The sequence below is a fragment of the Schistocerca nitens genome, chromosome 2 (assembly GCF_023898315.1).
Source record: "Schistocerca nitens isolate TAMUIC-IGC-003100 chromosome 2, iqSchNite1.1, whole genome shotgun sequence".
NCBI classification, from domain to species: Eukaryota; Metazoa; Arthropoda; class Insecta; order Orthoptera; family Acrididae; genus Schistocerca; species Schistocerca nitens.
This window is the reverse complement of record NC_064615.1, coordinates 366,548,777-366,564,970: the sequence shown is the minus strand read 5'-3', so window position 1 is coordinate 366,564,970 and position 16,194 is coordinate 366,548,777. Positions and strand designations below refer to the sequence as shown.

The 16,194-nt window shown below is 44.9% G+C and overlaps 1 protein-coding gene across 1 annotated transcript in view; it reads left to right on the top strand.

Annotated features, from left to right (window-relative positions):
- LOC126235024 (ATP-binding cassette sub-family C member 4-like) overlaps positions 1–15,541 on the top strand; it is a 181,765-nt gene extending 166,224 nt beyond the window's left edge. The window contains exons 24-25 of the mRNA XM_049943760.1: positions 14,973–15,083; positions 15,160–15,541. Of these exons, the coding sequence (XP_049799717.1) occupies positions 14,973–15,083; positions 15,160–15,222 (174 nt within the window). The 3' untranslated portion in view covers positions 15,223–15,541. The remainder of the gene's footprint in view (positions 1–14,972; positions 15,084–15,159) is intronic.
- Positions 15,542–16,194: the final 653 nt, after the last annotated feature.

Genomic DNA, 16,194 nt, shown 5'->3' with positions numbered 1-16,194 from the left:
GTGCAACAACTTTTAGAATGACGTACCTTTTATAATAGGTGATGTACAATGTTTAAACCGTCTTGATAAAGTAAATTTCAACACCGAAATTGTATTACTCTATAGTCTAGATGGACTCAGACTTTAGAAATCATACGTACTTACGATTCTGGAAAGTTACTGAGGGAATGGCGATGGTATACGAGGTTCAAATCGCTATCGGGTCACCCCAGTGTGTTTTCCAAAAATGGATCAAACATTTGAGGTCATCAGTCCCCTAGAACTTAGACCTTTCTAAACCTAACTAACCTAACGACATCACACACATCCATGCCCGAGGCAGGATTCGAACCTGCGACGTTAGCAGCAGCGCAGTTCCCGACTGAAGCGCCTAGAACCGTTCGGTCACAGTGGCCGGCTCTAAATATGTAATTGTATGGCGTGAGTGGAGTGTGTGTGTGTGTGTGTGTGTGTGTGTGTGTGTGTGTGTGTGTGTGAGTGTGTGTGTGTGTGTGTGTGTGTGTGTTTGTTTATGAAAGAGGGAAAGAGACGTTAACAACAGTTAAGAATAAAATAACATATACCTGTAAAAAAAGGATTTAAGAAATACTGTAAATGGTCCTCATGTTGCCGGATTTCCCACGGGGAATATGTTCTTAGGTGCACAGAGTGCAGATTATCTTTTCAGTCAACGCGAAACATTCATATCTTGGAAAAATGTGGAGAATTAATAGATAAAAGTAGAAAGCACAGTTCAATATACTTTAGACATATATATGTGTCGACTATAGCTGTGAGGTCAACAGCCGTGGTAAAAACTAACTATGAGGGTAAGGAAAGCTTCATCACAGATTTAAATAATCAGAGCGATGTTGAGAGACAAATCTGAACCAACACAAGAATGAGCGTCAGGAGAGCAATGCGAGAGGTACTCAGTACGAGAGGTACCCAATGAATTCGAAAGCAATGATTTGGCGATCGATGTGATGGAAATCCGAATTACTTTTGGTCTTCCGTACAGTCTGTATTAATCGAAGCGACGTATGCTATCGCTCCGTTCTCATACTGGCAACGAAACATAAGATGGCAGAGAGAAATCCGAATACTGAATTCGGTCTTCCGAAACTGTTTCAGTGGGAATGATCTTATTACAGATTTCTCTTGCAGTCGTGGTGCGATGTGTACAATAAAGATTCTGAGTTAAGTGATCGCGCAAAGAAAATAAACTGAAATCACTCACCTGAGGGAATGAAACTGCAGCTGATGATATTTTTACGATTCGACAAAAGTTATGTGAAAGTATTTGTTCCTCTCGATCTTACTTCACTGCAGCCACGACAGAAAATAGGCGCAGGTCATTCATGTCATCAAGGAATTTCGTCATACAGATGCATCTAACTGTATGCCTACATACACTCCTGGAAATGGAAAAAAGAACACATTGCCACCGGTGTGTCAGACCCACCATACTTGCTCCGGACACTGCGAGAGGGCTGTACAAGCAATGATCACACGCACGGCACAGCGGACACACCAGGAACCGCGGTGTTGGCCGTCGAATGGCGCTAGCTGCGCAGCATTTGTGCACCGCCGCCGTCAGTGTCAGCCAGTTTGCCGTGGCATACGGAGCTCCATCGCAGTCTTTAACACTGGTTGCATGCCGCGACAGCGTGGACGTGAACCGTATGTGCAGCTGACGGACTTTGAGCGAGGGCGTATAGTGGGCATGCGGGAGGCCGGGTGGACGTACCGCCGAATTGCTCAACACGTGGGGCGTGAGGTCTCCACAGTACATCGATGTTGTCGCCAGTGGTCGGCGGAAGGTGCACGTGCCCGTCGACCTGGGACCGGACCGCAGCGACGCACGGATGCACGCCAAGACCGTAGGATCCTACGCAGTGCCGTAGGGGACCGCACCGCCACTTCCCAGCAAATTAGGGACACTGTTGCTCCTGGGGTATCGGCGAGGACCATTCGCAACCGTCTCCATGAAGCTGGGCTACGGTCCCGCACACCGTTAGGCCGTCTTCCGCTCACGCCCCAACATCGTGCAGCCCGCCTCCAGTGGTGTCGCGACAGGCGTGAATGGAGGGACGAATGGAGACGTGTCGTCTTCAGCGATGAGAGTCGCTTCTGCCTTGGTGCCAATGATGGTCGTATGCGTGTTTGGCGCCGTGCAGGTGAGCGCCACAATCAGGACTGCATACGACCGAGGCACACAGGGCCAACACCCGGCATCATGGTGTGGGGAGCGATCTCCTACACTGGCCGTACACCACTGGTGATCGTCGAGGGGACACTGAATAGTGCACGGTACATCCAAACCGTCATCGAACCCATCGTTCTACCATTCCTAGACCGGCAAGGGAACTTGCTGTTCCAACAGGACAATGCACGTCCGCATGTATCCCGTGCCACCCAACGTGCTCTAGAAGGTGTAAGTCAACTACCCTGGCCAGCAAGATCTCCGGATCTGTCCCCCATTGAGCATGTTTGGGACTGGATGAAGCGTCGTCTCACGCGGTCTGCACGTCCAGCACGAACGCTGGTCCAACTGAGGCGCCAGGTGGAAATGGCATGGCAAGCCGTTCCACAGGACTACATCCAGCATCTCTACGATCGTCTCCATGGGAGAATAGCAGCCTGCATTGCTGCGAAAGGTGGATATACACTGTACTAGTGCCGACATTGTGCATGCTCTGTTGCCTGTGTCTATGTGCCTGTGGTTCTGTCAGTGTGATCATGTGATGTATCTGACCCCAGGAATGTGTCAATAAAGTTTCCCCTTCCTGGGACAATGAATTCACGGTGTTCTTATTTCAATTTCCAGGAGTGTAGAAAGGTTACGTAGAGAGAGAGAGTGGCCTTCGGCTAAATCTCAGTGATTGGTTGATCGTTTCTCCATTCTTTCATTCTTTGGCGTTTCTAAACATCATTACAATATCAGACTTAGTTCATCATTGCGATATGAGACATAGTTTCTAGATCCGCAATAATCTCATCTAAAATCTGGGAAGGAAAAATCTGTATAGACGCCACCAAATTCAACGAAGAACATCCAAGCAGGAAATCCTGAAATCGCTTCAGAGTGTCTAAAGTAATACAAATTAAATCCTTGTTTCCTCCTCGATTCACATTTTTCGCGGAACATTGAATCAAATGGCTATTATATTGTACTCCACATTAAACATATAATCATATATTAAATAACATGCTAGAATTTATGCTGTACTGTGAGAGCCGGCCGCTGGTGGCCGAGCGGTTCTGGCGCTACAGTCTGGAACCGCGCGACCGCTACGGTCGCAGGTTCGAATCCTGCCTCGGGCATGGATGTGTGTGTTGTCCTTAGGTTAGTTAGGTTTAAGTAGTTATAAGTTCTAGGGGACTTATGAACTCAGCAGTTGAGTCCCATAGCGCTCAGAGCCATTTTTTTGTAATGTGAGAGTAAGTCCAGGTCTTGTGGTAGTCTATAGGTGAATTGAGGCAAGAAAATGGCGGCCTCTGTGTGTATTATCGGTGGTGTAAAGAGAACTGGCCAGTATCTCTCTGTATGTAAGCTCTCTAGACTTACATCTGCTACCGACTTAAGGAAGCAGTGAAGAAATAAAACCCAACTCTCTCTGAATGCCAATGAGACCAAGAAGAGAGTAGGTAGCGTCATCCACTCCATACCGCGCTCCTTGATTTGCGGAAGGCATCCGATACAGTAGTACACTATCACCGTAGGAACAAAATCGGAGCCTACGGAAATCTGACAAATTTTGAGAACTGTACTCAGGACCTTTTTAGAATTATGGCTCAACAAGTCGCTATTAAACTGGCGAAATAATCTGTGTGATATCATAACTCAAATTACTAACAACAGAAAGGGAATGGGAAAAGTGATGTTAACCATTCGGGCACTGAACACGTCTTTTTGAAGATTTTATTTTGGCTTGTCTCATAAGTTCGCTCGCTTTTCGTTGCAGTGCAGTCACAAAAAACGCCTGGGAGTGTATCTCCCCGCGGCACAGCTACGACAGAGTGGTTGCCATCCTGTCTGCTTACACACTTCACATACAAGATCGTGCTCAATATACAGCAAGTGAGGCGTTTGCCACTGAGGAAATTCTGCAGGGAAAGGAAAAGATGGAAGGGGCAATGCCTGGCAATGCCTGGCGGTTGGAGTAACACATCCCACTCTAAAGAAAGCAGGTTTTGATGGGTCACCATAGAGATATGTTGTCTGGCACTGTGGTGAAACACGGTATCGTGTCCAAACACCGGTCGTTTCTCTTCAATGACTGCCTGCAGATTCTCGGAAGTGATAGTCTCATTCGGAATAATTTCGTACCACAGGATGCCTCTGCAATCCCACCAGATGCATAGCAGAACCTTTATCGGATGCAGACCTGAATCACGAAATGACAGTGGTGGCTGCCCTTATAAAACAGCCTAGTAATATATAGTTAGCTTAGAAATTATGAAAAAATTACTTCACAAAATTTTTCGTCGTAGTGTAATGGACAAGCAACCCAGACTCTACTGTGAAAATAATGTTTCGTGGTAAACTGATTCCCACGTTCCTCATCATTCTAGAAACCCAAGTCTAAATCGATTCCTTTTTCAGGGTTGTTTGCTTAATAAAAATACATACTTCCCGGCGAAGTTCCGCAGGAATTTCAGAGATCTGTACGATTTCGTTATGACTCTGCGTACAAAATTTGTACGTTGAAACTATATCAAACAACAATGTATCCTATAATTAATGAATTTCTATTAAATTTTTAGTTAAACACTATGCGGAATCGACCCTTTCCTTAGTTCAGGTTTACTGATAATCTTGCACAGCGAGTGACCCTGTATGACTGGAAAAACAGCAGGGCCTTTCTTATAGAAGCGTAACAGTACACTTGGACAGAATTAAAGACAAATATCACTAACACTTCTGGTGCACGTCGCTAGAGGATTTTATGAGCTATGAGATTCCTTGAGGGAAAGAAGAATCCCTCAATCATTCAGTAAGTTTTCGGGTAAAACTACTCGTTGGAAACACAGCTCGCTTTATTCACGTACAGTATCTTGCAAATGTAGGGGGCGATCAAAAAATTTCCATCTCATGCCGTTGCTGCAGCGTATATGCAATATAGCGCGACTAGGATGCTCCGACATACAACTACATGCAGACAAGGGATTAGTGTGACATTCATGTATTTCCATCGTGCGTGCAGTAAATGCGAAAAAGTGAACTATGGTGACTTTACTGCCAAATGCATCCAAAGAGGACCAATGTGCTGCTATTCTCTTCTTGGCTATCTAAGGACAAACACCGGTAGACATCCATTGGGGAACAAAGTATGTATGTGGGGCAGAATGTCTGTCGAGAATCGGGAAAATTGTGCACAAAGCGTTCTGCAGCTACATGATAACGCACGCCAAGGCAAGTGCGAGATACTCGAGCATCCGCCCCATACTCCTTATCTCTGCTCATATGATTATCACGTATTCGGTCCCTTAAGAAAACGCCTTCAAGTGTCAACGATTCCTGACGGACGAGTATGCGCAGCAGGCGGTTACGGGCTTCTTCACACAACAAGACACAGTGTTTTACAAACGGGTTTCTTCAACTTGGTACGTCGGTGGGATGATGGCCTCAATGCTCACGGCCATTTTGCCTTATTGGTATACCGATTCTGTATGACCATCGAACGGAAACTTTTTGATAGCCTTTATAGTATGTGGACATAAAAGGGCGGATTCCGCCTTCGAAGATTTCCGAAAGAAGTCCGACACGGCACCATATTATCGTCCGATTATGAAGATAAGGCGATAAGGACTATCTCCACATATCTCTAGCGCGAACCCGATTTCCAGCGCTCAGTTCAGAGGTTGCTCTGGGTTTCTGAGTATTTCAGTAGGTTCAATTGGCTCTGAGCACTATGGGACTTAACATCTTAGGTCATCAGTCCCCTAGAACTTAGAACTACTTAAACTTAACTAACCTAAAGACATCACAAACATCTATGCCCGAGGCAGGATTCGAACCTGCGACCGTAGCAGTCCCGCGGGTCCGGACTGTAGCGCCCAGAACCGCACGGCCACCGCGGCCGGCAGTATTTCAGTAGATGGGACTCGTGATTTCAGGTGACTCTTTATAGAGTAATAATACAATTATGATTTACTCGGTTTGTAATCCCAGTCACCTTTGTTTCACCAAAAATATCTTCACAGCTCTCAGCTGCAGAAGAGCAGTGATGTGGCTGCCAGCGATGCGGTAACTGTTCTGCGTACAGCTACATCACCTCGGTTCCGGAACCTGTACAGAAAATTGGAAAAGAGATTAACATAAACATCATTTCCGCCTTTTTTATTGCTCATGAAACCCCCACATTGCATGTTGTACCACCATACAGTGAGACCTTCAGAGGTGGTGGTCCAGACCCAGTAGCACGTCCACTTGCATGCCTGTATTCGTCGTGGCATACTATCCACAAGTTCATCAAGGCACTGTAGGTGCAGATTGTCCCACTCCTCAACGGCGATTCGATGTAGATCCCTTAGAGTGCTCGGTGGGTCACGTCGTCCATAAACACCCCTTTTCAATCTATCCCAGGCATGTTCGATAGGGTTCATATCTGGATAATATGCTGGCCACTCTAGTCGAGCAGTGTCCTTATTCTGAAGGAAGTCATTCACAAGATGTCGACGATGGGGGCGCGAACTGTCGTCGATGAAGACGAATGCCTCGCCAATATGCTGCCGATATGGTTTCACTGTCGGTCGGAGGATAGTAAACACTTCTATGACCATCAGCAGCGTACGTCGGCCCCACATAATGTCACCCCAAAACAACAGGGAACCTCCACCTTGCTGCACTCGCTGGACAGTGTGTCTAAAGCGTTCAGCCTGACCGGGTTGCCTCCAAACAAGTCTCCGACGATTATGTGGTTGAAGGCATATGCGACACTCATCGGTGAAGACAACGTGACGCCAATCCTGAGCGGTCCATTCGGCATGTTGTTGGGCCCATCTGTATCGCTGTGCACGGTGTCGTGGTTGCAAAGATGGATCTCGCCGTGGAAATCGGGAGTGAAGTTGCGCATTATGCAGCCTATTGCGCACAATTTCAGTCATAACACAACGTCCTGTGGCTGCATGGAAACCATTATTCAACATGGTGGCGCTGCTGTCAAGGTTCCTTCGAGCCATAATCCGTAGGCAGCGGTCACCCACTGCAGTAGTACACCATGTCCGAACAACATCGCTTTGGTTCACTCCGAGACGCCTGGACACTTCCCTTGTTGAGAGCCCTTCCTGGTACAAAGTAACAACGCGGACACGATCGAACCGCGGTATTGATCGTCTAGGCATGGCTGAACTACAGACAACACGAGCCGTGTACCTCCTTCCTAGTGGAATGACTGGAACTGATCGGCTGTTGCACACCCTCCGTCTAACAGGAGCTGCTCATGCATCTTTGGGCGGGCTGCTTCAAATGGCTCTGAGAACTATGGGACTTAACTGCTGTGGTCATCAGTCCCCTAGAACTTAGAACTACTTAAACCTAACTAACCTAAGGACATCACACACATCCATGCCCGAGGCAGGATTCGAACCTGTGACCGTAGCGGTCGCGCGGTTCTAGACTGTAGCGCCTAGAACCGCTCGGCTTTGAGAAGGTTTAGTAGCTCTAAACACTATGGGACTTAGCATCTGAGGTCATCATTCCCCTAGACTTAGAACTACTTAAACCTAACTAATCTAAGGACATCAAACACGTCCATGCCCGAGGCAGGATTCGAACCTGCGACCGTAGCAACCGCGCGGTTCCGGACTGAAGTGCCTAGAACCGCTCGTCCACAGCCGCCGGCGAGGGTATAGTGACATCTCTGAACAGACGAATGGACTTATCCACAGTCAACCTCTATCTTCAGGATTTCTGCGAACACGGGTGATGCCAAATTTTTTTGATGTGTGTATCGTGGCCGTCTTTCACTGGATTCATTGCACCTATACACGAATTGCATGTCAGCCAACTCTTCCTTAGTAAACTTATCCATACATCCAAATATCACTGTTAATATATAACTAAGCTGCTGGAAAAACAAATATTACTTAATGAGAGATCGAGGGTTAAAAATAATGGGGCCTTTCTGTAGACAATAGTAGGTGCCGTGAGTCAATTACATAAGGTATTTTGCCGATGTTTTCAGTGGAAAACAAATACAAATATAATTATACAAATATAATTTATAATAACAAATCCAGCGGAAAGCAGTTACTTTATAACAAGCCACCGGGGACCACTGATCCCTTGTACGAAAATACGCAGTAAACATCACAACAAAACCTCGAAACTTTTGTCGGTGGATTCCAAATTCACCGGATTTGTTCGAAGAATATGTAACTAATTCATTAAACTATTTTATCCTGGATTGAAAGTGATGAGCATGAATGAGACCATCGAAAGCTTTCTCGGTACATACTAACGATTCGTCAGACAGGGTCAGCAGGACCAACAGATTGTTCACTCTGGATGCTGAAATTTACGGTACCGTAGCGTCGCTGGATGATTATTATCAAGTGCAGAACGCCTTATACTGTGTTTCTGCTTAGTGTGATGAATTGCAGCTCTCTTTAAATGTGGACAAATAGTAGATAATTACTCCAAAAAATAAGAAATGTCCTGATAGTACTCGATTACAAGAGTGGTGGTTGAAAAGGAACGGAGCGAGTTGGGGTAGTAGGAAGTTACTGGAGTTAGAGAAACAAACAAATGTTATTACAACACGATCATCTAAGTAGTAAGAAATAAAAATGCAATACAGGTAACGGGTAACTCTTTCAATTGTGGGTCGGTTACGTTAATAATAATTGCTTAAATTCAAATAATGAGAAAAAAACGTGTTAGCATACTCTTAATCCTGCAATATCCACACGAGTGGCAATCCATAAAATGACAGTACTGCACGACATATTTATTAACTTTCAAGTGCATACATCAAACAAATGAGTTGAGGCACCCAATGTTTAAGAACTGTTTGTGTTACATGAAAAAAACGATTATAGTTTCTCTGATTCGAGGTTCTAGTGAACTGTAAAGTACAAAATACTAGGGTTAACGTACAAGACGAGATTAAAATCAAAAGCATCCAACATAGATTACATAAATGTACATTGTACCCATGCATCCTAATTTACGCCTTTGGATATTTAACAATTTAATCACCATTAGAAGAATCAGTTAAAGTTACCATAGTTAACCGGGATGAAATGCAAAGTCCTTACATTAATAGAGGCCAATATGAATGCAAAGATTTAGTTTCAGAATGATATGCTGTAGAAAAAAAAGTACCCATGAAAAATAAAATTCGGGAAACACTGATAACAGAATTACACACGGTGAAAGTGAAAATTTTCGTAACACTTTAATAAAAGAATTATATGGTGCTCATTCACAAGTGCTTCTAGTCAACGGAGTACAAGTTTAGAATATTACAAATGGGAACACCGGAAAGCTTGCACTAAAAACAAAAACACCAGGGAAACATTACCAATTAACAGCGCAAGTATCAACTTAATCAAAATGAATAAAAAGTAATAATCACTTACCAAATTATAATGAGACATATAATTTTACTCCGCAGGCCAACTACACAAATCAATGAGAAAATAGACCTGATGATCCAGTGTCTTCAAGCACATGAGAATAGCTCGTGAACATGAACAGGACTTACTGGGCAGAGAGATGATACAATATCACACATGTACAATCCACTTGTGACATTGATCCTAAATACTGCCTGCAACATAATAAACTTCATTAACACATCTGCCGCTCACAAAAGCTTTTGTATCACATAACTTACAGAGCGTATACGAAAGCAGAAATCCAAATGAAGCAGATTTTACTAGTGAAATGTTGACAAATTAGCACCAGCGATCGACATATACGACAAAGATTGTAACAATTGCTCTGTAGAAGCATTAAACGGAATAAGAAAATATAAACGCAAAGCAGGAAGGGGAAATCTATGTCCTACGTGGGAAATACCAGCGAGTACCAACTTAGCGAAGCGGGTACTAAGTAATTATACTCCTGGACTAGGTACTACCAACGGACGGGTCGCCGGAGGGAGTTGGCACCACATTTGCAAACACAAGTCACCCAGTGTCTGTAAATTCCGGGGAGATGGTGATGAGCTCTGTAGCCATTTTCAATCACAACCCAAATGTGTTCCATCGCGTTCACATCTCGCAAATTGGGGGAGCAAGCACACCAATTGGAACTCGCCGCTGTGTTCCTCGAAGCACTCCATCGCACTCCTGGCCTTGTGACATGGCGCATTATCTTGTTGAAAAATGCAACTGCCGTCGGGAAATATAATCATCATGAAGGGGTGTTCGTGGTCTGCAAGCACTGTACTATATCACTTGATTGTCAAGGTGCCTTTCAGAGCTCCATTGAACCCGTGGATACCCACGTGAATGCTCCTCAGAGCATAATGGAGCCCCTGCCAGCTTGTCTCCATCCCAGAGTACAGATGCCAAGGTGCTGTTACCCTAGAAGACGACGGATTTGGGCCCTCTCATCGGTACGATGAAAAAGGTATTGGTATTCATCAGACCATGCAACGCTCTGCCACTGCGGTAATATCCAGTGCTGATGGTCACGTGCCCATTTCGGTCACAGGTACCGATGTCGTGCTGTTAACATAGGCTCGTGCATGGATCCTCGGCTGCGGAGGCCCATCATTAGGAATGTTCGGTACACCGTGTGTTCACACACACTTGTACTCTGTCCAGCAGTAAAGTCTGATGTTGGTTCCGCCATAGTTCGCAATCCGTCCTTTTTTACCAGTCTGCCCAACCTACGATATCCGACGTCTATAAAGAGTGATGGCCGCCCAACCCCAAGACATCCGGACATGGTTTCACGTTACTTTAGCCACGTGTTGACGACACTCACTACAGCACTCTTGCTACACCCGACAAGTGGTGCAGTTTCCGAAATGCTCGTACTGAGCCTCAGGGCCATCACAATCTGCTGCGGTGGAACTTAGATAGATTACGCGGCGGCCCCGTCCTACACACGGACAGCAAGCTCACAGATACCACACACACCGTGCGTGTATCTGACTAGGAGTCGTTCCTCGCCAGGTGACACTTCTATCGCCTGGGCGGGTTTATATCGATAGTAGGTCGGTGATCGTAATGTTCTGGCTGATCAGTGCACAAGTCTAACACCGAACAGCGCAATTACCACGGTGGTAGGCCCCTAGAGTAGGAAATGACAGCCACGCAGCAATGTACTACTGACGGACATAAAACAGAACAACACACAAAAAAGCAGAAAGACACATGTTACATACCAAACGACAGACCCATCTCCCTTCGAGAAATTAGAGCCAATCCGGAGGCTTACCGATAATCATTGTTCCCATGCACCTTCGCGAGTAGAACATGTCAGGGGGCTCAGTTATCTGCACAAGTACCCTCTGCCGCACAACATTAGGTGGCTTGTAGAGTATAGTGTAGTTGTAGATATACCATAGGGCGTACCGATCATGGGCATGGTGCTCTTGAAACGAGATTTAAGCACAGAAATTAAATACCAGTTGCTACTGGATGGACATATCACAGAAGAAAGCATCGAAAAACATCGTACGTCACATAAACCATGATAGCCGAATACTCGTGCGCTTAACCTGACATTTAAATTCTGTCACAGCCACACACGACTGACACTGCGTAGTACGAGGGCAGTTCAATAAGTAATGCAACACATTTTTTTTCTGAAACAGGGGTTGTTTTATTCAGCATTGAAATACACCAGGTTATTCCCCAATCTTTTAGCTACACAACACTATTTTTCAACGTAATCTCCATTCAATGCTACGGCCTTACGCCACATTGAAATGAGGGCCTGTATGCCTGCACGGTACCATTCCACTGGTCGATGTCGGAGCCAACGTCGTACTGCATCAATAACTTCTTCATCATCCGCGTAGTGCCTCCCACGGATTGCGTCCTTCATTGGGCCAAACATATGGAAATCCGACGGTGCGAGATCGGGGCTGTAGGGTGCATGAGGAAGAACAGTCCACTGAAGTTTTGTGAGCTCCTCTCGGGTGCGAAGACTTGTGTGAGGTCTTGCGTTGTCATGAAGAGTAGCACAATAGACTTCAGAGTTGATCGTTTGACCATGGGGAAGGACATCGAACAGAATAACCCCTTCAGCGTCCCAGAAGACTGTAACCATGACTTTACCGGCTGAGGGTATGGCTTTAAACTTTTTCTTGGTAGGGGAGTGGGTGTGGCGCCACTCCATTGATTGCCGTTTTGTTTCAGGTTCGAAGTGATGAACCCATGTTTCATCGCCTGTAACAATCTTTGACAAGAAATTGTCACCCTCAGCCACATGAGGAGCAAGCAATTCCGCACAGATGGTTCTCCTTTGCTCTTTATGGTGTTCGGTTAGACAACGAGGGACCCAGCGGGAACAAACCTTTGAATATCCCAACTGGTGAACAATTGTGGCAGCACTACCAACAGAGATGTCAAGTTGAGCACCGAGTTGTTTGATGGTGATCCGTCGATCATCTCGAACGAGTGTGTTCGCACGCTCCGCCATTGCAGGAGTCACAGCTGTGCACGGCCGGCCCGCACGCGGGAGATCAGACAGTCTTGCTTGACCTTGCGGCGATGATGACACACGCTTTGCCCAACGACTCACCGTGCTTTTGTCCAATGCCAGATCACCGTAGACATTCTGCAAGCGCCTATGAATATCTGAGATGCCCTGGTTTTCCGCCAAAAGAAACTCGATCACTGCCCATTGTTTGCAACGCACATCCGTTACAGACGCCATTTTAATAGCTCCGTACAGCGCTGCCACCTGTCGGAAGTCAATGAAACTATACGAGACGAAGCGGGAATGTTTGAAAATATTCCACAAGAAATTTCCGGTTTTTTCAACCAAAATTGGCCGAGAAAAAAAAATGTGTTGCATTACTTATTGAACTGCCCTCGTATTAGCAAGTACGGCAAAATGGCCAGATAGCACAACGTGCTCGTAACCAAGAAGCCGGAAAGCACGAAATTTTGAGGAACAGTTAGAAACCTTAAGATAATTCTGAATCAGACCTTAACCATTAACATTCGCACTGCTTTGAGACGATAAGACAATTACCTGCTGCACTTAGCACTGCAAAGATGTAAGGTACTAGGCTGCTCGAATCCGGATCCCTGACTGACGGCAACGAAACCGACGCCTGACGATAATTTCCTTCGACTCAGCTGTAAACAGACAGAAAACAAGGTATGGGGGACGCGGCTCACCAACGGCACCGAGCGCCTCAGTCAGTCAATTCAGCTGCCTCCCTAAACTAGCCAGCGCACGGCCTTAAATCGGAAAAAGACTACCCAGCGTCCCGCCAGCTCGCGGGATGGTGTGGTCTCGTTCCTGGACAGCGCCCAAAACTTGAAAAGCAGAGCCGCAGCTATCGATAGTCGATGTACGTGGCGCGCACAGGGCTCGGTGGCAAACTTTGAGATCCCATTTAGGAGTAGCCTTAATAACAGACATGCAAAAGGATGAACTCGTAAATTCGGTAACAGCAAAGACTGGCAGAAAATTTAAATTTTATGGGAGGTTCCTGGAAAAATGTGATGAACCTAAGGAAATCAAGTACGAGATGGTTAGGGAGCCAAATGTCAAAAGTTTGGAATACCTTTCAAAAAGCCTTGACAGCAGACATGTCAAGATTTCACATCAGAAATGCAGTATTGTGACTGTAACGTGTCATACGAAACTGTAACGAAGATCCTAATGGAGCTCAAGTAGAAATCTTTCGAAGAGAAGGCGAACTCTCTCTCGTGGAACCCTGAAACCTGTTGGCTACAGAACCATTATTCAACAAAAACCACGCAACAGTTGTGCTGTCTCTATCATAGTCTATATGTCATGTAGCGATCATGCGAATAACATAGATTAGTGTGCGTCTGACACATACAGACAATCGTTTTTCGCTCGTTCCAACCATGCACGAAAGGAGTAGGGTAGATATTCACTGATGTTGGTATGAACTGTCCAACACAGTACCGTGCCTTACGATGTATGTGTGTGGATGTGGGAACACCATCATGTACAGTTTTAGCAGTGACGGATTAATCGTGATGGTCCTGCACTATGGCTAGTTTTGTCAGATATGACAGTAGTCGACTTCCCTTTCAGTGTCACATGATTTGCCTAACGTGCAGAGTGTAGTCGATAATAACCCGGAGCTGTGTACTACAATTCGCTGCGCCGCGCGGGATTAGCCGAGCGGTCTCGGGCGCTGCAGTCATGGACTGCGCGGCTAGTCCCGGCGGATGTTCAAGTCCTCGCTCGGGCATGGATGTGTGCGTTTGTCCTTAGGATAATTTAGGTTAAGTAGTGTGTAAGTTTAGGGACTGATGACCTTAGCAGTTAAGCTCCATAAGATTTCACACACATTTGAACATTTGGTTTCTAGTGTGTGTGTCAACAGTCCATTAAACATTAAGTCTGCATCGGGTCTATATATGGGACAATAGTGTAACAGGTATTGGACACCGCTATAGCATAAATGTACACATTTAGCAGAAGTTTGTGGTTGTTAATATTGAGGTATGTGTATAGTACCTTTAATTTATATTTTAATGAATGGCACGGCACCAAAAATATTACACAACAACATACAAATTATCAATAACGAAGTGCAAAAGGTCATGTGCTTCTTGTATAAAATCAGAAACCAAACGTTTCCGCTGGACTTATCTCGGTAGATTTCACAAATTAGCCAGACTATTCAAGACGGATTAGTTTTCGACTGTGTGATCTTGCCTTATCAAAACAATTCTTCCATCATCAAATTTGCGTTCCGATCTTGTTTCGTGAAACAAATGCGTTAAATACTGCTGGTCTCTTCAGCCAACGCTTTATTGCTTCGACCTTGTCAGAATTTGTATCATATAATAACTCCATATTCCAGGAATACGACCATCCACATATACTGCTGAGAAATCCATCTGGCTTCCTGTCCAGACTTGTGGAGGAAACTGGCACTGCGATGGCAGAACAGCTAAGAAGTGTTGCGAAGCAGGTGAGAGTCTTAATCGGTGTATTCTTAACATTTGTGAGATCTACACCTATAAAACTACTTCTTCTTTTTTTTTCAGAGCTACAACGAGTTGCATGGTCTACACGAAGACTTGGAAGAAGAACAAATTACAATGCTGTGAATCCTAGTACGTCACTTCCTTCTCTAGACCGTCGTGTGTCTTAGATATTTTGCTTCAACGTTGTATCTCAGTAAGAGTATCCGAGCGTCTATTGAGGAAGTGATAACTGCCACGGATCTCAGTGACTGATGGAGAGCTGGATTTATTTCGTGCGAACTGTGTTATTGAAGGCAAGCTGAGTTTTACTGTTATGTCGTAGCACAGCAGAGAGAGTGCCTGGCTCAGATGCCCTCTAACAGTTTCGAAGAGCGGTATCAAATGATCTTCCTGGCAATGAGGTTCCCGTTACTGTTAAACAATCGCTGTAGGGGCAAAGAGTTTGAAGTGGTACTTGTACAATGTTATACACTTGATATTTACTTGCTCCGCCAATTACACATTTCAGAAACCAAATAAATTTGACTATTAATTTCAGTTTCATTTTGTGATAAGCAAGTAAATTAATGAATGTTACTGAGACACCGATGGAAATTATTTGACGCAAAGAATGAGTAGATTAATTTCAGGTGATAATAAAGAAAGTGGACAAAAGACATGAAGGGTGAAGATGCAGAAAATGAGAACTAAAAGTTGTGAGAAATGGTAATAACTGGTTTATGTGAGCACAGAATGTTTTACGTAAATTACGTGAGAAGAAGCGGGTAATTTTGTTTAAAACTTATCTAGATTACAATTTTTTTGCAAACTGTTCCACTTGTTTTTTATACCAGAGCAAAAATTACTAGTTCCTATGACATCTAAATACAAATATGGAAAATATTCTACAGCTTGCATAGTAAAGGGTTAATGGTTATGGCGTATCTTTTTTTTTACTATTGTTTGAGTGAACACACTGTTTAAGGCAATGGAACCGTGTTCTGGAGGGATGGGGTTGGAATCTCCGTTCTGTTATCCAGATTTAGTTCTTCCTTGTTTTTCCTAATCGCGTAAAAGTGACTGCAACGATGAAGACGCCACGGTACATTTCCTGCA